A 24,018-nucleotide genomic window follows, 5' to 3' on the forward strand; every position below is an offset into this window, starting at 1 on the left:
AAACAGTCAAAGACCCTCTTGACATCACTATCCCTCCTCAAAGAAAAATGCTTATATTTTCCATGTGTGCCACATCTCTCTAAGACATTTTGATTTTTTTAGGATCAGGAAACAAAGGAAACTTGCCAACTCCTTCACCAGGTAAAGCATGTTTCTATAATTCTCAATACCCAGCCTAGCAATGTTTCTATAACTCAGATTCTCAATCCACGGCCTTAGCATCTGGATGCTTCTACACTACACAGCTCATCTCACTGCCTAGACCCATTGTGGGTCTTCTAGACACCCACATCCTAACAACATGATGTTTACCCATGTTCCTCAAAGGCTCATTTGACCACTGCTAAGCATCCTTATGTGGAACCTGGAGCTGAAGTAAGGGAAAGGGGCAAGACATTGGGGGCGATGTCTTTGGGGGCACTAAGGTTATCTCTTAGAACTTTCTAGAACTGGACCCAAATCTCATTAGCAAATGAGCCATTTTTGTGAGCATGTGGTCAGCCCACTGGCTTGTATCAGAGCTGCTGTTTGGGTCAGGGGTGGAAAAGTTGAAGCTTCTTGGCCTGATGAGTCCTTGCTGATGTGACCCTGCATCTACCTTGGAGCAGGGCTTGGTCCTAACCATGGTTTCCATGTTGTTTTAGTTCCCCCTATGGTGCACTCAGTGGCCTCCGGACGCAGATCACTTCCTGCCCAGCTCGGCCCACCAGGTCAGAAAACTTCTTCCCAGGAAGCATCAGCTGGTGCCCAGGAACCCCTGGGGAACAGCAGGAACCACATAGAAGGGGTCTGGGGAGATGCATGGTTTGAGGAATACAAAGTGCCACTAAGGAGGACAGGCCCACAAACCAGGCCTCCAATTGCTTTGAGGCCAGATCATCTTCATAGTCTTCCTCTTCCATAGAACATTCGAAAGTTTAGAAAATGATGAGGATTAGAAAGCAAATAATTACACACACACTCACACACAAACACACTTTCTCACACATACTAACAATATACATACTCATACACACATAGACATATTCACATACTCACTTTCACACACATACACACTCTTTCATATGTACTCAGATACATGCTCATTTACACACTAATACATACTTATACACACATACATACTCCTTAGGACTGACTCTTGCAGTTCTTTTTTAGTTTTCTTGTCTTATTGTGTGGGTGCCCCAGCCTGCAGGGACACCAATTAAGATGTGGTTATTCTTTCTTGGAGAGAGATCGCACAAGCACAAAGACACAAAGACAGACACAGAGACAGAGAAAAGTGGGAAAAGGATTCCAGCCAAATCCGAATCCAATTCCGTTTATTGAAAGGCCCGGCTTATATACTTTTTTGTGGCACAGTTTTGCTCGTAAATAGGTCAATAAGAGGTAGATATATTGAACAGGACAAATAACAGAACCCATTGGCAGATGAGATGGAATGTGCAGATAATGAGATCTGTCTTCATCAGGCCAGGGATGTACTGATAATGAAACAAGGATGTACAGATAAGGGGACCTTATAGATTAGACTTCATTTCCCAGGACCAAAGTCCTGTGCCTTTTTTGTTTCTGAAGAAGCCTTAGATCCTAAATGTTTACATTTAATTCTCAAGTCTACCTGCTTTTATTATAGCTCTGTGTTTGTTGCCCTTAAATCTTAAATGTTTAACATTCAATTCTCAAGGCTGTCTGCTTTTAGCAAAGTTCTGTGCCTGTCACAAGGTCCCGCATTTTAGCTATGTGTTTGTTACAAGGCCCTGCTTTTTAGCTAAGTTTTATACCTATTCTTAAGGACTCCTGTCATTATTGTGAAGTAAAGAATTGTGGGTTTTTTTTTTTTTTTGGTTTTTGTTTTTTTGGTTTTTTTTTTTTTTTGGTTTTTGGGCCACACCCGGCGGTGCTCAGGGATTACTCCTGGCTGTCTGCTCAGAAATAGCTCCTGGCAGGCACGGGGGACCATATGGGACACCAGGATTCGAACCAACCACCTTTGGTCTTGGATGGGCTGCTTGCAAGGCAAACGCTGCTGTGCTATCTCTCCAGGCCCGAAGCAAAGAATTGTTGATAAGCCCAAAGGTCTCCAAATTCCTTTGTCCGACTTTCCTTGAATTGGTGTTTGTATCTATAATTCATTTTGTGGTTAATGGTACAAATACTAACATCGCCATAATAACTGGCCATTGATTAACTCCAGGGAGAGGATTGCTTACTGTCCAACTATCAAAACTCTTTTAAGTTTTGACTCTCTCAAGCACTTATCTACAGTGATCACTTGGCATCCACAGGAGTTTGGCTCCAGGACACCCCAAACTAGGGAAGCTCAAGTCCCTTGCAGTAGGCCTTCATCCTCGTGGATTCTGCACCCACAGACCCAATTAATGCATGCCTGTGGCTGAGTGCCCCTCTAAAAGAGGAAAATCTGCTCACCTATGGATGCCCTGTTCTAACTCCTACTGCCTTAAGGGTCACCCTGATACATTTGTTTGTGTTTTTCTTTCAGTAAAATTGTTACTCCTTCTCTTTTTTTATTGTTTTGTTTTGGTTTGGTTTGGTTTGGTTTGGTTTGGTTTTTGGGTCATACCTGGCAGCACTCAGGGGTTACTCCTGGCTCCATGCTCAGAAATTGCTCCTGGCAGGCTCGGGGGACCATATGGGATGCCAGTATTCGAACCAATGACCTTCTGCATGAAAGGCAAATGCCTGACCTCCATGCTATCTCTCTGGCCTGTTGTTCTTTCTATATGATTCTGTACCTTAGGTTTTTTACTCAGTTTTACATTATCCATAGCAATATACATATATGTATCTTTTTTCTGCTTTTCTTTCTTTGACTTTGGGGGTCACATCCAAAATTTAGCAGCTATCCCCGACTCTCTGCTTGGGATTGCTCCTGGTGATGCATAATATAGTGCTGGGGACTGAATCTGGTATGCCCCCTGCTGGTGGCGCTCAGCCCAGTGCACCAGCCCTCCAGTGCTATACTCCACTTTTCATCCTTAGAGTGAGACCATTTTATTTTTGAATTTTCTGCCCTGATGCATACCCATGTTCTTTATTTTTTTCATGCCTGCCCACAATTATCAATGCAAGAAAGGTATCTACTCTCTATCTATCTATCTATCTATCTATCTATCTATCTATCTATCTATCTATCTATCTATCTATCTATCTATCTATCGGAGATATATATCAGCTCAGTGCCCAAGACTTCCTCTGAAGGCTGCATCCTCCTCTTTGCAGACTCCTTGCCCTCCTTGAGGCTGACTGGTGGGTCCAGGAGAAGCTCTGGGCAGGTGGATTTTTTTCCACTAGGATATGTGGGGCTTGGTATACGATGGACCCTGGCAGAGGCAAAGGTAAAGAGTGTGTCGGCAGCTGGGCTGTGGCAAGGCCCTATCTGCCCCTCTGGGCACCCACTTTGGCCCCGGGAGTGGGAAGATTGTGCTGGACAATATGTTCTGTAGTGGTAAGGAAAGTAACTTGGCCCTGTGCGACCATGACCCCTGGTTCCCACACAACTGTGGCCACAAAGAGGATGCCAGTGTCAACTGTTCAGGTGAGGAGATCCTGTGTGCTAAGACTCCTAAGGACAGGGGTGGGGGAGGGTGTGTCAGACAGATAGACAGACAGACAGCAACTTCCTCCATAAGGGTTGCTGCTCTCCAATAACTGGTCTCTCCCTCCAGTCCAGGCTGACCCAGTGCCTTCTATACTTTCTCTACTTATCCATTTTTTTGTCTTGCTAACTAACATATACTTGGTGATAGAAGGGAAGGAAACAGACCCTGGTTTTGTGTTTGATTTGGTTTTGTTATAGGTTTTGGTTACACCCAGTGGAGCTTGGGGGTTACTCCTAGCTCTGCATTCAGAAATTACTCCTGGCAGGCTCAGGAAACCTTATGGGATGCTGGGGATCAAACCCTGGTCGACCATGTGCAAGGCAAACGCCCTCCCCACTGTACTATAGCTCCGGCCCCAGAAACAGGCCCTGTTAAGTCAAGCTGGAATCAGTTTTGCAGAAGCTGGTTTGGGTGACTTGTGTTGCTTGAGTCTAAAGGGTATCCCATTGCAGAGACATATGCAACAGAAAGAACCTTACAGCACTAAGGTGCCACATCGCTCCTACTTATGCCTCCTCCAGGAATCAACAGTCTCTCTAAGAGCAGTTTCCTGAGAGCAGATCTTCACCAGGTCAGGTGAGGCTTGGCGAGTGGCTCCACACAGAACAGCAGTTCCAGCCAAGAAAGTGGTCGGAATTAGCTCCACTACTTAGGCACCCAGAAACAAGAGACTTCTCGGGTCTGAACTAAATCATCAGGTCACTGCAGGCAGGACAGGACCCACGGGAGGTGGAGACTGATGGACCATCATGAATAGCTGCTGGTCTTCAGCTACATTTAGACACATATAAATCATCACAAATGCCTCATTTGACAGGGAAAATCACATTTCACTTTCCAGGGTGATTTGGTCATTGAGTGTCCAACTGGATGAGGGAATCTAATCTTTCTAGCCATAGAGGATGTCGGTGGGAAATTGCATATTTAAGTGATTTAGAATAAATAATACCTTTGTCTCCAGGAAATAGCATGAGATTATTTCAATAATTTGTATGTTTTCTTAAGCAGTGGTTTTGGCACACTACTGAGCTTATTCCGAGGGCCTATTTAAACACACATTCCTGGTCACTGCCACCAGAGTTTCTGGTTCACTAGGTATAGACATGAGTTTATATTTCTTTTTTTTTTGGGGGGGGGCCCACACCCAGCTTTGCTCAGGGGTTACTCCTGGCTGTCTGCTCAGAAATAGCTCCTGGCAGGCTCGGGGGACCATATGGGACACCGGGATTCGAACCAACCACCTTTGGTTCTGGATCGGCTGCTTGCAAGGCAAACGCCGCTGTGCTATCTCTCCGGGCCCTGAAGTTTATATTTCTAACAAACCCAGGAAGGTACTGGTCTGGGACCAAACTCTAGGAATTCTGCCTTCAACTATCAAAATTCTTCCTTTTCTTCTAAATAGAAGAATTAATATCAGCTTCACTGTCTTCTTCATCTGCAACATACCTGCCATTGTCATCATCATTGTCACCACCCCCATCATCATCTTCATTGTCATCGTCATTGTCACCACCATCTTCGTCTTCACTATCATCTCTGCCATTGTCATCATCATTGTCACCGCCACCATCTTCATCTTCCCTATTGTCATCTCCATCATTGTCATCATTGTCACCATCATCCTCATCATTGTCATCACCACTATCATCATCATCATCAATGCTGCCATCATCATCACAACCATTGTCATCAACATTTTCACCTTTAGCTACATCATCGTCCCAACTGTCATTGTCACCTCCATTGTCATCCTTGTCTCCATCACTACCATCATCATCATCAATGCTGCCATCATCACAACCACTGTCGTCAACATTTTCACCTTTAGCTACATCATCATCCCAACTGTCATTGTCACCTACCTTGTCATCCTTGTCTCCATCACTACCATCATCATCATCAATGCTGCCATCATCATCACAACCATTGTCATCAACATTTTCACCTTTAGCTACAACATCATCCCAACTGTCATTGTCACCTCCCTTGTCATCGTTGCCTCCATCACTATCTTCATCACCATTGTCATCCTCATTACCACCACTGTCATCATCCCAATTATCATCATCATCAATGCCAACACTGTCACCCACATTGCCATCATCTTTATCAGTAAAAACAAGTTTATCTAGTAAGTTGAACTTTGCACTTTCTATAACGATGTTTATTCAGAGCTAAACTCACATTTGACTTCCAGTTTACTGATCAGAAAATTGATGTTTCTTCATAATGTCTGGTGGATTAAGAATCAGCCCACAGGGGGCCGGAGAGATAGCATGGAGGAAAGATGTTTGCCTTGCATGAGGAAGGTCTGTGGTTCGAATCCTGGCATCCTGTATGGTCCCCTTAGCCTGCCAGGAGTTATTTCTGAGCAAAGAGCCAGGAGTAACCCTTGAGCACTGCCAGGTGTGACCCAAAAACCAAGAATAAGCCTACAGGTTACAGAACTCATGTTTCAGGTGGGAAATCCTTGGGACCATTGTAACTTATTTTTCCTTTTTCACAAGAGACTCTTAAAAATTGGTGATTGCCAGATGGCTTTCTCTGTTGTTGTTTTTTTCTATATTAATCAATGCATTTCCCCCTGTAGCGACTGAAATAACAGCGACCTCTACCACCTCCCAGGAAATGCCAACACCAACAGGTACAAAGAAAACATTATTTTTTGGTTTACATTAAAACTTCTGACTTGAGGGCCCGGAGAGATAGCACAGCGGCGTTTGCCTTGCAAGCAGCCGATCCAAAACCAAAGGTGGTTGGTTCGAATCCCGGTGTCCTATATGGTCCCCCAAGCCTGCCAGGAGCTATTTCTGAGCAGACAGCCAGGAGTAACCCCTGAGCATCATCGGGTGTGGCCCAAAAACCAAAAAACAAACAAACAAACAAACAAACTTCTGACTTAAGTCTATTATGATAATTTGCAAATCATTCCCCTCCTTATTTATAAGCTTCTTTCCTATTGATTATGATACTTGACTCCTGGTGTATGGGTCAGGAAGTGAATGCTTATTTGCATTATGTGTTGGGATAAGCTGACAGGTTATGATACTCCTATCTAGGGCCCGGAGAGATAGCACAGCGGCGTTTGCCTTGCAAGCAGCCGATCCAGGACCAAAGGTGGTTGGTTCGAATCCCGGTGTCCCATATGGTCCCCCGTGCCTGCCAGGAGCTATTTCTGAGCAGACAGCCAGGAGTAACCCCTGAGCACTGCCGGGTGTGACCCAAAAACCAAAAAAAAAAAAAAAAATGATACTCCTATCTAAAGGCTGAACATTCTCTGGATCTGTATAACAAATTTCTACTTTATTGCAAAGAGACAATAGAAAGCCAGGTGGCTTTCTCTTAACTTTCATTGGTTTTCTCTCACTGAAATGCTATTTGAACTGATTGCTGCCTTTTCCCACATAGCTGTAGAGAGATCATGGACCTCTAGCACCTCCATGGACGAACCAACAGCAACAGGTACCAAGAAAAACAGGATTTTTGATTGTTTGTTTATATCTATTCAGTTGCACGTTACAGCAGAGTTCTGGAAGTAAGGACAGAAATGCAAAAAGCACCAGCTATGGTGCCTGACACTGATCAGTGTTTGAGGTTGTGGGATAAAGTAGCTCAGCTGGTGAGACACGATGCTAAGCTTGAGTGCACACACACACACACACACACAATCATATAGACTCACATACACACATACACATATTCACACACTTATACACACATATACACTCGCACATACTTTCACACACAGGTCAGTATTCATCTGAATTCAGGAAACACTATAATGAATAAACTCAACAGGTTGCTTTTCTGCAAGACCCCAGGAAATCTCAGCACCACCCTGACCTGATAAAGGCCCTATAGAAACCACCTGCCACCAGGTCCTGAGATACACCTGGCCTCACTCACCTTCCCCCAAGTCCCATCTCTTGAGAACCTTTTATCTTATCAGAGTTTGGCAACTGTGAAACCCTGATCTTTGGGAGCAAGGCCCATACTATCAAGTGTTCAGATGAAATCAAAACACAGCCCCTCATCCCTACGGGCCTAAGCTGCAAGTCGCCTCCCTCAACACCTAGTATCATCCCACCTTCTTCCTTCCTTCTTTTTTTCCCCCCTTCCTCTTTCATCTTTCCTTTATGCTTCTGCTGCAGCCCTCCTGGTCCAGTTTCTGTTTATACCTTCTCTGCTGACTCTCTCAGAATCTACCACGATCACTGTGTTTTCATTCTGACTGAGTCACAGGTTTGCTGTCTTCCTTTACATTCAATAATATTGGGGGAGGGGCTCCCAAACAGTGCTCAGACCCAGGGGCCACTCCCAAGAATTCTCAGCTAACAAGACTTTACAGTTTGGGCCAGAGTGATAGCACAGTGGGAAGGGCATTTGCCTTGCAAAAGGCCGACTAAGTTTGATCCCTGGCATCCCATAGGGTCCCCCAAGCCTTCCAGGAGTGCTCCCTGTGTGCAGAACCAGGAGTAATCCTTGAGCACTGCTGGGTATGGCCCAAAAACAAAACAACCAAGAAAATAATAAGACAGTTCAAGGCTTGGGTCCTGCCATGTGATGCTGCTTTGGGTCCAGCAGTTCAGGGACTTCTGGGACCACCCGGGGCCATGAGTAGGAAAGTGCAGAGATAACATCAGCTGTGTTGGGGAATTGCACAGTGCTGTGGATCAAACTCAGGAAACCCACATTCACAGCCTTTTCCTGGGCCCTCTGCCTTCACTTTTCTCAAGTTTGACCTGTACCAGGATGAGGGGTCCAGGGTACCAAAGCCACGAGTGCATCGTCCTCTCACAGTGAAGCAGCATCTTCCAAAGAGGATAATGCGGCTTCCTGGGAAGACCCAAGAGGCAGCCACAGACCAGTCCCATGGCGGCTCATTCCAGCCCTTCCTGCAGGGCTGCTGAGCACCAGTGACCTGCTGTGTTGTTCCTTCCAGCTGACAGTGCCTCAAGACCCTCAGAGATCACAGTCCCCGCCGCTTCCTCGCCCTCACCTGCAGGTAGGCCGGGCAAACCCTGAGCCAGGAAGAGCCCCCCAAAGTGTTGTGAGAAGCCCCCCACCTGGCCTTAAAAAGGAGGTGGGATCATCCTTGCAGGAAGCAGGCTCAGAGTCTCCGTTTCTTCCCCCATAATGAAGAGAATCATGTTCCCAGGATGGGCTGAGTAGAGAGGCTGGAAGAGTAGCTGCTAGTAAGCTGGTTCCTGAGGCTCTAGGCCAGGCTTGCCAGCAGCAAATACATCTTCTTGAACCTGTGTTCCCATCCTCAGACCTGGCTCTTGGGGAGTCAGACCAGAAGTCACACGTGGGTACCTCAAGGACCTAATGTAGCTAAGGATGGCAAGTCTGGTCACCTCAGAGACTTTCTCCTTGCCTGGCACTGGGGCAGTGGTCCAGCTGGGCCCTTTAGGGCAACTGGAATGTCTGAGAGGAGCCATCAAACAATATTCATTCCTGATGGGAAGAGAGCTGAGCCCGAACCCTATCCCAGCCAGACTGTTCCCTGAGTACAGGGAATGAGGGAGGATGAAGGAACCCTCTAGACACAGGAGGGACAGTCACCTGAGACTGCCCTGCTGTGTTCACCCTTCCCAGGAGCCTGGCTGGACGTGAGGCTGGTGAATGGCTCTGGGCGGTGCCAGGGCCGCGTGGAGGTGCTTCTCCAGGGAACCTGGGGCACCGTGTGTGATGACCTCTGGGACCTGCCCGAGGCCTCCGTGGTGTGTCGCCAGCTACGGTGTGGCCAGGCCCTGGCTGCTCCCCGGGGAGCCCACTTTGGACCAGGCTCCGGCAAGATCCTGCTGGATGATGTGCAGTGCGCGGGCAGCGAGGCCCACCTGGGGCAGTGCGGGAGCAGGGCGGGCTCCAGGCACAACTGTGGGCACCTGGAGGACGCGGGAGCCGTCTGCTCCGGTGAAGGTAACCCCCACGCCCGCCCCTGCTCCCCCCTGGCTGCCCTCCGGGGGACTGAGCTTGTTTGCACCTTGGACCTTACTTAGCCTGGGGGCGTTCTTCGTCTTGCGGGTGCTGACTTTTCCCTGAGTCCCACTCTCAGCTCAGAGCCAGAACTTGCCACCCCACAGTCCACTCGGTCAGGTGTGTCCATCTTCTGCTCTGAGTCTGTGTTTTGTAGCTTTTCCTCTCTAGAATGTCCTTTTTAAGTTGTTAGGAGTTTTTGTTTTGTGTTTTGAACCAATCTAGAAGGGCTCAGAGGTTATTCCTGGCATTGCACTCAGGAATTACTCCTGGTGGTGTCCAGGACCCTCTGGGATGTCAGGGATTAAACCCAAACACAGCCCAGGTTGGCCAGTTGAAAGGCAAATGCTCTACCCACTGTACTACCCCTTTAGCCCCCTAGAATGTCCTTTCTTAAGCCGTGACTTGTCTGTGAGTCCATATGTATCCTTGAATCATCCTTCTGATGTCCTACATAGGCTTGACTGTGTGTGCACATGCGTACGCCATAAAATACCTGCACAAAGGTCCAGTTTCACAAGTGTGTGCTATCACCCGCCAAACTAGTGAATAGCTTCCATTCTAAGCCCACATCCATCCCCCCACTCTTCCCCAAACAGTGCAGTGGGACCCTCCTTCCTGCCAGGGTGCCATGAACATCATGCTGATGGCCACGAGGTGGCAGCTTGTCGTGGCATCTGAGCCACATTCTGCCTGCACACTAAATGGAGTACTTGGGCAAACAAGGCCAATAATCCACCTAGAAATGGCAACAGCTTTAGAGTCACTGAGTCCAAGGACAAGCAGGCTTGTGCTGGAGGCAGCTTCTGTCCTACAGCCATCAGTAGGATTTCAATGAATCCGCTTCAGGAAGAGTGGGTTGCACTGGTGAAGAAATATGAAATAATGAAACCACACACAGAGTATGTAGGGTCAACACATCTTCTGGCAGGAGTGCGACACACAGAGTATGTAGGGTCAACACATCTTCTGGCAGGAGTGTGACAAGTTTAATCTTTAAGCAGGGGCTTTATAAGGGGAAACCCCCATCATAGGTATAGAGAAGAATGTTTACAATCACAAAGCAAAATTTAACAGTAAACAATACTGGAGCTATGGGTGTGAGCTATAAGGATTCTGAGTTACAAAAGAGAAGGTTATAACTCAAGGCTTTGCAAGCTTACTTCAAATGCAAAATCAGGGATTCTTAGGGAGTAGAAAATATCTAGGAACATGGTCTTCGCTGAGCTGGGCTCTATTGTTTTAGAGGTCAAGTAAAGGAAGGAGCCAAATCCCCTAACGTGTGGTTCCCTTTTTCTGAGAAGAGTCAACAGCCCAGAATCTGCATTCTGGCAGATTACCTTGGTTACCAGAAACTGAAGCTGCAAGGACTTATTTGAAAAAGAGTAAAAATATTATCTTCGCTTTTAGGTGCTAAATATTGGGTTCTCTTAGTAATCTTTGGTGCTGGAATTCTGAGCCAAATTATTTGATAGTGGTCATAATTTTGCCTAAAATTTTACAAATAATGACAAAAAAATGTAATACCAACCATAGATTTATCTCTTTGATAATTCCTCAACTATCCACGCAGGGGAATAGGTATCCACAGCAGGCCTTTTGAAGAGCCCCATGGGGATTATTTCAGTACTCCACACCAGAAAAATCTAGGGATGCATCTGGTGTGCTCCTGAGTTCCCCTAAGTTTATGTATGCCAGGGCAGGCACAGTCCTGAAAATACTGTGTAGCTGCCCTGGTTCAAACTGCCCCTCTTACCCTTGCAGTTCCTGAGGACCCACGGGCCACTCCATCAGTCCTGCCAGGAGCTTCATTGTCAAATCCTCCTGCACCTCCAGGTAAGACTGCACATTGTTGTCTTGTGTCTTCTGGACAACTTGGTTTTTTCAAACACGTCACTAGGCGTAGAGCACCATGCCTCAGGCACTAAGTACACCATTTGTTGTAGCACTCAGCTAACCACTTGGCTGGTGTTGGTTGGTTCCACTCTCTGGTCCATATATAGCCTGAAGGTCATTGGAAACGAAGTGGCTGAGAAGAATCTCATTCCTTCTTCCAATTCCATGGCTATTCCCTGAGGTGGTGGGGCTGCTAGTTTGTTTACACCTGGCAACTCAGATCAGACACCTTCACCCATGGGCACAATGATGTCACTTAGGACTCTTGATGTCTCACTTTTCCTGAGTGATCTTATTGCCTGGAGAAACCCCAAGCCACAGGCCTGAGTCCCAGGAAAACAAATAAGTAGCTGCTGGCAGGAGCCACAGTTTTAGGACTGGGAGAGGAGAAAAAGAAGAATGAGTGCGGCTTCAGAGGGGGGTGTGCTGCAGATGGCTGTCTTAAAAATATGGGGCTGGGAGCCAGAGTGATAGCACAGAGGGAGGGTGCTTGCCTTGCATGAAGCTGCCCTGAGTTTGATCCCCAGCACCTTTATATGGTTCCTCAAACCTGCCAGAAGTAATTTCTGAGCACAGAATCAGGAATAACCCCTGAGCACTGCTGGGTATGGCAGTGTAATATTTCTGGGTGTGACCAAACAATAAAGCAAAATAAATAAATAAATGTGTGTTTATATTTCTTCCTATAAGGAAGTTGCTGAATGTTATTAAGAAATATTTCTGGAAAGATAGTACAGCAAATAAGGTGTTTGCCTTACACACTAATCAACTGAGTTCAATTCCCTGCAGGTGTTCTCTGAGCACCACCAGAAGTTACTCCTGATTGTAGAGCCAGGAGTAACCCCTGAGCCTCACCGAGTGTGACCCAAAAAGAAACCCCAAAATGTAAGGGTGAGAGGTGAAAAGAGCAACAATGCAGGGTTGCTCTTAGGAGAAGTGAGGGGCAAGCCTGCTCAGGAAGCAGAAAGGCAGAGTACCAACACCATGGAGAAAAGGGAATCTCAAAGGGGTGGCCATGAGCCTGCACAACCCAACAAACAGAACAAACAACCCTGTCCCCTACTCCCATCCCTTGTGCTTCCCCCCAGGAGCTGGGGTCCCTCTCAGGCTAACCGGTGGCCCCGGCAGATGCACCGGCCGCGTGGAGCTTTTCTATGAGGGAGTGTGGGGGACAGTGTGTGATGACCTCTGGGACCAGCCAGAAGCCACTGTTGTCTGCCGGCAGCTGGGTTGTGGCCAGGCCCTGGCAGCCCCAGGAGAGGCGCATTTTGGAGAAGGTTCTGGAAAGATCCTCCTGGACAACGTGCACTGTGAGGGAGACGAGCAGCGCCTGGAGCAGTGCTCACATGCTGGGTGGTTCTCCCACAACTGTGGGCACACGGAAGATGCAGGTGTCATGTGCTCAGGTAGGTCAGGGACCCTGCACCCCACATCAGGACCTGGTTGGACCTTTCAGGTCTCAAAGCACTGTGTGAACGAGCTCTGGGGACAGTGTCTTTTATCTGCATATTTACAGGTGCTGAGAATGCCACAGTCACTGACACAGGTAGGGACAGAGATGCCAACGTGTTTCACTTACCAAAACTTCGGGGAGTTCATTGCATCAGACAGAAGTCATGTGTCTGAGCACCAGACCAGAGGGCAGGTCTGAGCTGTGGAATCACCTAAAGACCCAGTGGCAGTGGCAAAGGGGCCTCAGATGTTCCCTGCTCCTAAGTCCACAGGAAGCGACTCTAAATTCTCAGCCTATTGCAAAGCACCTTGTTCTGAGAAGAGGAGGGTTTCTGGGTGGAGCATGTTTTAAGGCAGCATTTCTTAGCTGGGAGTGGAGGGACAATGGCATCCTGTGGGCTCCCAGGATATTCCAAAGGAATTCACAAGCAAAATCCCAGGAGTGGGGACCCCCTGGATGAGCTATACCTGGGGGCCAGTTGGTAGAATAGGGTTGGGGACAGGAAGGAAACCAGATTAGAGGGTCTAGAACTGCTGGTCTATGGCCTGAGAGCAGCGACAGGCATTTCTGCCCTGAGTCAGATTGGCACAGCCCCACCCCACAGAGCATCCCCTGCTGTGCTCCACCCTGAGTTTTCCAAGTCAGCACCCTGTTCCCCCTCTCCCATAGGGTCCCAGAAGCTCTGCCCTTGGCTGGTTCTGGATCTCTCATGAGTCATAATAAATTTAATAACTTTAAGGATCCAGTCTAGGGTTTCCGTGGCACTTCCCCCTCCACGTCCCCAGGACAGTTTTCTACACAATAGGGTGCTCAGAGGGTGCTCAGAGGTCTGGGGAAAACAGATGTGGGGTGCAGGGACCTATAGTATCCTGTTCCTTACTCCAGCTGCACTGGGTGAGAAACCCACCAGTTGGACCTCCTGTCCCACATCTGGGTCTTCTTTCTCTTAACTCTAGAACATGAATCCCCAGAATTGCTACACGAGCCCAAATTTCAGACCATCCATTTTTTTCTTACCCCCTACACCAAATTGTCAACTCTCCTCTGTGTGTTTGGTGAGAAATAAAAGCCCAGAAGTCTACAGGGACCTTGACTCTGGGCACCACTGCCTTCCCTCTGCTGCCTGATGCCACTGCCTCACTGCAGGGTCTAGTGGCACTGGGGGACCCAGGATAATTCTTGGGGTCTCTGCTGAAACCCATGTGTCTGTGTGTTTGGCAGGTCTCCCCCTGGCTGCCCAGGCAGGAACAGTAATAGGAGCAGGTAAGACTCAGTTTCCTTATAGCCCTGTTCATCACCTCCGGGATCAGGCAAGGAAGTGATTTCTCCAGAACACTGGGCTTTCCTGTGTGAGTCACACACACACAATCCCTGGCATCCCATATGGTCCCCTGAATCTGCCAAGAGTAATTTCTGAGCACAGAACTAAGAGTGAACTCTAAGCATTGCCAGGTAGGGCCCTAAAACAGACAAAGAGAAAAGACAGGGTGACTGTGAGGGTGCTACATCTTCCACCAAGATGATCACACGTACTTTACTCTGTTCCTTCCTCAACACCTCAGGCCTCCTTCACCTTCACCACCCTTTCTTCACTCTTTTCTCCTCTATTATATACCTCCTAGTGTTCCCCATCACTTATCTAAGCTGCATTTGGAGTCAGAGAATTAGGTGACTGGACAGTCAGGCTGCACACACGGGGCCAGAGTGGGCCCAGGTCTCCCACTACCACATCGTCCCACCAAGAAAGGCCAAAGCTGGGTACTTGCCTTTCAGTTCAGATGAATTCCTGGGCAGGTAGACAGATAGACAGACAAGCTGTGCATAGACAGGAAACAAGTCAATGCAGAAACAGACAGAGGGACAAGCAGACCCAGAAAATGCTCTTGGTATCAGAGGGGGTGGATGACCAGAGAAAAATGTCCCTCCAAATTGTCATGACTTTAAATAGTGTCACATTAGCTTGCTCTCAAGCCCATGTTCTCTTTCAAACACACATTTCTCCCTTCTCTCTCCCCCTACCTTTCTCTACAGTTCTCTAAGTTTCTGTAGCCTTATTTCCTATTATTTTACAGCTTCGTTAAAGTAAAAAAAAATAGTTCATCTTCATAAAGTACAAATGAAGTTGGGTGGAATCCATTGTGCACACGGAAGCCTCCGCAAGTTTAGTCTTGATTGGGAAAACCAGAACGTTTCTTTTTTAATCAGTTATGACCTTTATTTATCAAACCTCCAAACTACAGAACTCACCACTTCTGCATCAGCAGAGGGACTGACCTCCCAGCAAACCGAGGACATGTAGCTTCCACCAATTCTAGGAAAGCTTAAAATTCAGGGGCTTTTTTAGACCCCATTTTCCTCATTTACAAGACTTATTTATTAGATGAGTCTCATCTCTGATTCACCCTTAGAAATGCCCATAAGGGGACCAGAGTAATAGCACAGCAGAAAGGATCTTTGCCTTGCACACAGTTGACCTGGTTTCAATCCCTAGCATCCCATAAGGTTCCCTGAGCCTTCCAGGAGGGATTTCTGAGACCAGAGCCATGAGTAAAGCTTGAGTATTGCTGGGTGTAGTCCCAAAACAAAAACAAAACAACAATAACAACAACAACAACAACAACAAAAGAAATGCCCAATAAAAGCTAGACAATAAAAGCTAGGGAAGGGGGCAAATAAGTGTGACTCACACAATGGGGAGAGCTGCACCATGAGAAAACCTGGGGTTTTGCTGATTTTTCTGTAAGTAGGAAAGCTCCCATGTGGTGGCATAATCACCAATTCGTCGGGTGCCATCAGAAACCCCCCGAAGAATGAGATGCATGACAACATAACCTGTGTGTGGCACATCAAGGCCAATGCTTCTGATCACATCCTGCTGGCCTTTCCCTACCTCAGGTAAGGGCAGTGATCGCTCGGGACATGGGTCATGCATAGGTCACTCATCAAGCCTTTAGTACCTGAGTCCTCCTGGCCTCTTAAAAGGCTGGTTTTGAAATTATTCTAAACACAGAGGGAGCAACAGGAAAAACATGGAGAAATCCAGGTTACACACACACACACACACACACACACACACACACACACACACACACACACACACACACCATTACATTCACTATCAATTCTCTCTTCTCTATATTTTTGGTCATTTTTGAGACTCATATCCATGAGATCACATATTTTATTTCCTCTTGAACATTTTTTAATTTGCACTCAGCATAATGCCTTTGAGACCATAGTTCGCTCCTTCTTCATTGCTGAGAGTTGTCCCATTTGTGGAGGTCAGAGTTCATATTCTTCCTCCTGAAGGACCAAGGATGCTTCTTCCAGACTTTATCTAAGGACAGATTATGTGGCCCCATGCAGCAGTATTTTCATAGACTCTGTTTTTCACTTCTCTGCTGTAAATGTCTCTGGTATGCTTGTAAATGGACAATTGCTGGATCTTGGAACAAAGTCACTGAATGTTTGGTCAATGGTCCTGCCCTTGGCCCTTTGCCTGTGATCACTGGCTATCCAAGGCCTGAACAGAAGCACCAGAACCCCCTTCCACCCCTCTGTCCTCTCCCAGCTAAAACCAACTCACCCACCTCCAAGCATTGGTTTTCAGGAAGCAAATGCAGTCTGAAAGGAATTCACAATCTGGGTGCTTCCCACCTTCTTCTGGGTGCTCCCCAGCCTCCTTCCAGCAATGCAAGAAAACTGTGGGTCACCCCTAAGATCCACTTAGATCTCAGAAGCACCCCCTCCATGTTTCTCTCCCAGCCTTGACTGCACCAATGAATACTTCGAAATCCTAGATGGGCCTCCATCCTCCACCAAGTCCATCGCGAAGACCTGCGCGGGCTCCTACCTCACCTACTCGTCTGCCTCCAACTCTTTAACTCTCATCTACTTCAGAAGTTTCAACAACATTGGAAAAAACTTTGTCGCTTACTATTATTCTACAGCCAAAGGTGAGGTGCGGGACAGCAGGGTCTATCTACCATGGGGCCAGCTCAGGTCCTGGACATGACCTTCAGTATCTACCACTGCCCCCAGGATGGGAAGAAAATTGCCTTTCTTGCTAGGTGATGGGGGTTAGCTGCTGGGGCTAGTCAAGCACCTAGGAGATTGAGGCCAGGACCAAAACGCCCATTATGGGCTATTCGGTGTCATATAAGGCTCTCCTAAGTCAGAAATCCACAGTAGTCAGCAACCTTTTTATTCAACTGAGTCAAATCTCGCCAAAACCACGATTGAAATTTATTTTGAGAGCCACACAGGGCACACACTGACAGAGGCTAGGAGCAGAGTCCTGACTCCTGGAGCAGCCGCCCGGCACACAGAAGAGCCCACTTAAAAGTATAAAGAGCCACATGTGGCTCTCGAGCCGCAGGTTGCCGACCACTGCACTAGAGGTAGGATGGTGTGAGGAGTTTGCACCTACAGAGATGAGCAAGGCGAGCCCAGCCCAAGAGGGCCTCAACAGCTGAACATAAATCATATATCTTGGGACCAGAGTTATAGCACAGCGGGGAGAGAGTTTGCCTTGCACTTTGCCAACCAGGTTCAATCCCCAACATCTCATAAGGTCCCCCAAGAACTGCCAGGAATAATTTCTGAGCATAGAGACAGAAGTAACCCCTCAGAGCATTTCTGGATGTAGCCTAAAAATCAAAACAAAACCAAAAATAAAATACAACTAGGGGACACATGGAATATACTAGAACAAGGTGGACACAACTGAACTGACTCAAGCCTCCCAACCAATTGTGCTGGAAGAGAGACTTGGTGTAGACTCAAGGTTGTGAGGGTCAGCCGGGAACCTAAGGATGACCTTTGCCTGGCTCTTAGCTGAGCAGAGACACAGGGTGAGAGCTTCACAGATGTGAGGGTTGGATGAGCAGAGCTGGTATGCATCTTTTGTACAAGGTGCATGGTAAAGAGTAGCCCCAAGTAAGCAGAAGGTTTCTGGCCACTCGCCAGCGCTCCAACCTGATTTTCTCCTTCTCTTCACAGCTGCAAGTTCGCAGACCCCACGTCTAATCAGTGAGTTTCACTCAGTGCTGCTACCTGATCTTCACCCTCTCTCCTCTCTCCGGGTGTGATGTCACGCATGAACCCTCATTTCTTGTGTCCCAGAGTTCTATCTGTCTGCATACACTTAACCTTGGACCCAGAGGCAGATCAACCAGTCATGGCTCATCCACCCTAGCTGACTGGACTTCCTAAGTCCTGGTTTGAACCAAAGATAGAAAGTCCTGGGACCAAAGTAATAGCACAGTGAGGAGGGCACTTGCCTGGCATGTAACTGGCCTGGGTTGGATCCCCAGCATATTATATGATCCCCCTGAGCCTACTAGGAGTAATTTCTGAGCACAGAGCCAGGAGTAACCCTTGAATGCTGCCCAGTGTGGCCCCCAAATAAACAAAATAAAGGATAGTGAGAGTTGTTCCTCATCAGACACTCCTCACTTAAGGCACCTTAGAAACCAGAATTAAATTAAAAAAAAAAAGATAAAATAAAAAGAAGAAAAGAAAAAAAAAAGAAACCAGAATTAAAAAACACTTCCTGGGGCCAGAGAAATAGCATGGAGGTAAGGCGTTTGTCTTTCATGCACAAGGTTGGTGGTTTGAATCCGGGCATCTCATATGGTCTCCTGAGCCTGCCAGGAGCAATTTTTGAGCATAGAGCCAGGAGGAACCCCTGAGTGCTGCCACATGTGACTCAAAAACAAAAACAAAAAACCTACTTCCTGCCCTTCCCCACCAAGGATCCTGATTTCACAGAAACCAAAGCTGGCACAATTTCGAGAGCATGATCTAAGGAACTGGACACAAGAAGGGAATTTTGGGGGAGGCACATCAGTGAAACTCAGGGGTTACTCCTGGTTCTGTGCTCAGAAATAGCTCCTTGGCTCTGGGGACCCTATGAGATGCCAGATTTCTAACTCAAGTTGGCCTGCATGCAAAGCAATCTCTTCCCCACTGTGCTCTTGCTTCAGCGACCAGGAATATTCTTACTTCTTGATTCATACATACCCAAGAAGCTTTGAATGTACCATGTAAAGAGAGCCAGATTTGAGGTGTCACTTGCTAGAAAGCTGAGGGACGAACACCTGCCAGCGCCTCAGCCTTGAGCAGACAGGGTCTTGAATGCAGCCTCCCTGGTTGGTCACATCCTCCCTTGTTCTCTAAAACACCCCCTTGTCTCCGCAGCCATCCCAACAGGAATCCCCATGCAGGTGACAGCAAGGCCAGGTAAGTGTTCTCTCCCCAGCACCCGCATTCCCAGCAGTCGACCTGGGTTAATTCACCAGCATTCTATATGATCCCCTGAGCACAGCCAGAGTGATTTCTGAGTGCTGTTGGGTGTGGCTTCAAAGGAAAAAACAAACAAAGAGTCCAAGTGATTGCACAGCAGGGAGGGCTTTTGCCTTGCATATGGTGGACCCAATTAAATCCTTGGCTTCCCATAGGGCACCCTGAGCTTATCAGGAGTGATTTCTGCATACAGAGCCATGAGTAACCTCTGAGCACCATAGGGTGTGGCCCAATCTCCCAAAATACATATAAACAACAACAACAACTAAAAAAAAATGTTGGCCCCACTAACTAGAGAAAAAATAGATGCACTGGGACTGAGTGTTCTTTGGACAATGCCAGTGGCCAGTGAGAAAGGCCTAGAGTTGATTGACCATTGACCTGCCAGTAGGGACTGAGAACCAAGGCAACTTTTGCCACATGTGCAGGAACCCCCCCCCCCCCCGGCTCAGTTCCCGCATATGTTTTTTTTTTTTTTCTTCAGGAAACTGGCCAGAGCTACGACTGGTGGGCGGCTCAGGACGGTGCTCTGGGCGTGTAGAGGTGCAGCACGAGGGGGCCTGGGGCACTGTGTGTGATGACCTGTGGGACCTGAATGAGGCTGAGGTGGTGTGTCGGCAGCTGGGCTGTGGCCGAGCCACGTCCGCCTTGGGGAAGGCCCACTTCGGTCCGGGTTCTGGGGACATCTTCCTGGACAACCTCCAGTGTGCAGGCATGGAGCGCTTCCTGGGCCAGTGTGCCCACTCGGGCTGGTCTGAGCATAACTGCGGGCACCACGAGGATGCGGGTGTCATCTGCTCTGGTAGGTGCCTCTCCTGCATCTTGGCTGGCCCTGGTACTCTAGAACAAGCATCACAATTCCAAGGTCGCTGGGGACAAAGACAGGTCCCCTGACATGTGGTGCGTTGGAACTTGGTGGGTTCTCTGGCAGGATAAGACCAGGCCCACATTTTCTGGGTGAAAACAGCTTTTTTGCTAATGCAGGACTGAAGATCATTGAAGTGCTGCCCAGATCACAGATCAACATTTAGTGATGGAGCCAGAGGGTGTGTGTGTGTGTGTGTGTGTGTGTGTGTGTGTGTGTGTGTGTGTGTGTGTGTGTGTGTGTGTGTGTGTGTGTGTGTGTGTGTGTGTGTGTTCCACCTCCATCTCACTTAGCCACAGCCTTGGGGGCCATATCACCCTCACACTTCTGAGGATTGTAGCAAAAGCCTCATGCCCCAATCCTAGAGGATTGGAGGTACGCAGGTCTGGAGGCAAATGCTGACACAGGAAATAATCCACAGGGTGAGGAAGATAAAACAGGCTCAGGCTCAGTTACTCCCAAACGCTTCTTCTAAGAAGCAGATAGCTCAGTGGTGGAAAACCAAAACCACAATCAGTTTTCCCCCTGAGACCCGAAGTCTTTATTAGCAAGTGCCCAACACACCCTGGGGTAGAGAACAGGTGGTCTAAAGCAGCGACTTAAAGATGCTTCCAACCAATGAGTTTCAAACATATCCTGAATAGGATGAAACCCAGTTAACCCAACAGAGGATCACAAGCTAAATCTGAGAGGTTCTCCAAAACACATTTATCTGCCCCAAATGTGCCCTAAGCCCCTAGCACATTTGTCCAAAATGTTGGGGTTCACAACCACCTGAGAAGGTTCTTCTTTAGTCATGGGTTGACCCAACCTCTGCCTTGCTGTTCTGTGAAGGGCTGGGTTCCCACCCCGAATAGACCTGCTCTTGTATGGACAGAAGGAAAACCTTGTTTGCACTCACTAGAGCCAGGATTTCTGTAAATACTGATGTGTCTGTTCTTTCTCTCTGCTCACAGAGGCTCCAGAATCATTTATTATCAACCCAGGTAGGTGACTTCTTTATTTATTCACTTGTTTATTTATTTAGAGTTTGGGTGGATCTTCAACATTGACCATTCTTTTTATTTTTGTCTTTCACTCCCTTACTTTATTAAATTCCTTTTTGTATGTACTATACTTTAATTTTTTAAATAAATTTTTAATTGAATCACCATGAGATAGTTACAAGATTGTTAATTATTGAGCTTCAGTCATGCAATGTCCAACACCCTTCACCAGTGCTTATTTCCCGCCACCCATGTTCCCAGTTTTCTTCCACACACCTGCTTCTGGAGAAAACATTTTTCTCTTCTGGACAACCCCACTGGTGCTGGAATTGAACCTTTTGGCTTTGGTGCATGTGGGGACAGTTGTATATATGTGTTTGTGTGTGTGTGTGTGTGTGTTTATGTGAGTGTGAATACTATATTCTGAATCATGGATTTGGGTGAATATTTGTGCATGAGAGCTTGGGAGAGGGTTCCAAGGGCTGCTCCAAGACAATCACGAATTTCAACCCTGGCATTACAGGGTGCCCAAGAACTAGCAGGCCCAGAATGATCCAAAGAGCATAGATGGTCAACTGTAAATATGCTTAGAATGAAATGACGCTGGTTGCAGGCCTACCTCATTTCAGGAAACAAAAGAAGCCTGAGAAACAGGCCCCAGGTGGAGGGCAAAGTGCCTGCCCACCCTAGTGCATGCTGACCCCTAGGCAGGGCTGGCACCAGCCTCTTTGGGATTCACACTATGTCTCTTTCTGCAGGGGACTGGCCAGAGCTGCGGCTAGTGGGTGGCTCAGGCCGGTGCTCTGGGCGCGTGGAGATCCTCTATGAAGGAGCCTGGGGCACCGTGTGTGACGATCTGTGGGACCTGAATGAAGCTGAGGTGGTGTGTCGACAGCTGGGTTGTGGTCAGGCCATGTCTGCCCTTGGGAAGGCCCACTTTGGCCCAGGCTCTGGGGACATCTTTCTGGACAACCTCCAGTGCTCTGGGCTGGAGCACTTCCTGGGCCAGTGTGCCCACTCAGGCTGGTCTGAGCACAACTGCGGACACCACGAAGATGCAGGTGTCATTTGCTCAGGTAGCCTGTCCCCTCTAGAACAATTGTCTTGATGCTAGGGGGAGAAACTCTAAAGAGTACCACTCAATGGTCCATCCATCCCCATGTCCACCAGACTCTGGGCATCTATTTATACCCACTCATCTAACTTTCCAACCATCCATCTCTTCCTCCATCCCTCTGCCTGCCCATCTGTCCATACACCTCTTCATCAGCCCATTTACCCATCCATCTCTCTATCAATCCATCTGTCCATCCACCCATCTCTCCCCATCCCTCTTTCTGTCCAGCTATTCATTCTTCTCTTTATCTACCCATCCATCTCTCCATCTATTCATTTGTCTATCACTTTATCATCTCTCCATCTGCCCATTCAGCCATCTTTCCAAATATCCATCCACTCATCTGTCTATCATCTATTCATCTTTCCATTTGTCTATCCACTCATCCATCCTTAATGAATCATCCATTCATCTCTTTATCCATTCTTCCATCCGCTATATCTATCCACCATCAATTCATCCACCCATATTTTCATCCATTCATACTTCTTTTCACCATCCATACATCCATACATCCATTCATCCATGCATCCATTTCTCCATCCATTAATCCAACCATTTGCTTATCCAGCCACCTATTCATCCATTCATACCATTACCTATTTTTCCTTCCATCTATCTATTCTCTATTCAATCCATCCATCTTTCCACTGAGCTGCCCATCTATCCTGGTTCATCCAGCCACCTCCTATGCACCATCCATCCAAGACTAGTCTAGCCTGGATTCTGAGTGCAAAGTTGACCCCCACTGGATCCTGCATGCCCTCCCCCAAGACTAGACCTGACAGTAGTGATTGGGGTTCCCTAGAAAAATTATGATGCCCTGAGTCCCTTGAGAAGACTTGGGTGCTTTCTCCATCATTGCTCAACTGCACCCCATTATCCCCACCCCTCCCTGCACCACAGTCAAAAAGAATATAACCTTTGGCCTTTCTCTCACCTTCAGATGCTGAAGATCTACCCCCTTCAACACCTCCAAGTAAGTACACGTTTTGTGTGTGTGTATGTTTGTTTGGGGGCCACACCCAGCTGTCCTTGAGGCTTTCTCCAGGGATCACTCCAGACAGAGCTCAGGGGACCATATGGGATGCCAGGGATCAAGTCAATTCAGCCGTGTGCAGGTCAAACACCCTCCCCGCTGGACAACCTTTCCAACCAGCTACTGTCTATCTCTTATGGTGCCTTGTTGATAAATGACACTTGCCAAGGCTGTGTATGTCTAGGAAACCCTAGTCCTCATCCTTGGGATGGTGCAGTCTCAGGGATACATGGTGGGGCCTAGGAACATGTTTCCGAAGATGGGCCCTTAGTTCATTCAGTCCCTGTCCTTGGTGCCTTTGCCCTGAGTATATCTCAGCAGACTGTGCACAGCCATGGCCTATAGCTGAACCTAAATTTTTCTTCCCCGGAGCATCATGGTCTCCTTTTTCTCTCTTTTCTATTCTAGGTCTTTCTACAGCTCTTCAGGATCATGTAACAGGTAGACACTTGTTTTACTGGGGGAAAGGCAACTCGCCAGCTAGAGAACCTTGTAGATGCTGGATTGATCAAAACATGGTCAGGCCTGAATGGAGAGCTCTCTTGAGAGGGCAATGGGGCAGGAATCCAGCTGGAGCAGCTGAGGGCAATGATACTGGTTCCCCAGGCCTGAAGGCACTAACTTTCCTCACAGAGATCCTCAGCCTTCCCAGTCAGAATAAGGTGGGGATAGAGAAAGGTCAGGTCAATGTCCCCTGACCACCCCTCGCTAGGTCAGTCTGTAAAGCCTCCTGCCCTAGAATCACTCACTCCCTTTT

At 47.7% G+C, this 24,018-nt stretch overlaps 1 protein-coding gene across 1 annotated transcript in view; it reads left to right on the top strand.

The window, feature by feature from the left end:
* The window catches only part of LOC126033477 (deleted in malignant brain tumors 1 protein-like), an 81,785-nt gene that overhangs the window by 16,345 nt on the left and 41,422 nt on the right, over positions 1-24,018 (top strand). Inside the window, exons 5-17 of the mRNA XM_049790449.1 lie at positions 4,142-4,196; positions 5,023-5,732; positions 8,563-8,625; positions 9,222-9,542; positions 12,584-12,901; positions 13,012-13,041; positions 14,170-14,211; positions 15,696-15,843; positions 16,714-16,904; positions 17,950-17,979; positions 19,150-19,191; positions 19,739-20,056; positions 21,864-22,181. Coding sequence (XP_049646406.1) covers positions 4,142-4,196; positions 5,023-5,732; positions 8,563-8,625; positions 9,222-9,542; positions 12,584-12,901; positions 13,012-13,041; positions 14,170-14,211; positions 15,696-15,843; positions 16,714-16,904; positions 17,950-17,979; positions 19,150-19,191; positions 19,739-20,056; positions 21,864-22,181 — 2,586 coding nt within the window. The remainder of the gene's footprint in view (positions 1-4,141; positions 4,197-5,022; positions 5,733-8,562; positions 8,626-9,221; positions 9,543-12,583; positions 12,902-13,011; positions 13,042-14,169; positions 14,212-15,695; positions 15,844-16,713; positions 16,905-17,949; positions 17,980-19,149; positions 19,192-19,738; positions 20,057-21,863; positions 22,182-24,018) is intronic.

Source organism: Suncus etruscus, chromosome 17, assembly GCF_024139225.1.
Source record: "Suncus etruscus isolate mSunEtr1 chromosome 17, mSunEtr1.pri.cur, whole genome shotgun sequence".
Lineage (NCBI taxonomy): Eukaryota > Metazoa > Chordata > Mammalia > Eulipotyphla > Soricidae > Suncus > Suncus etruscus.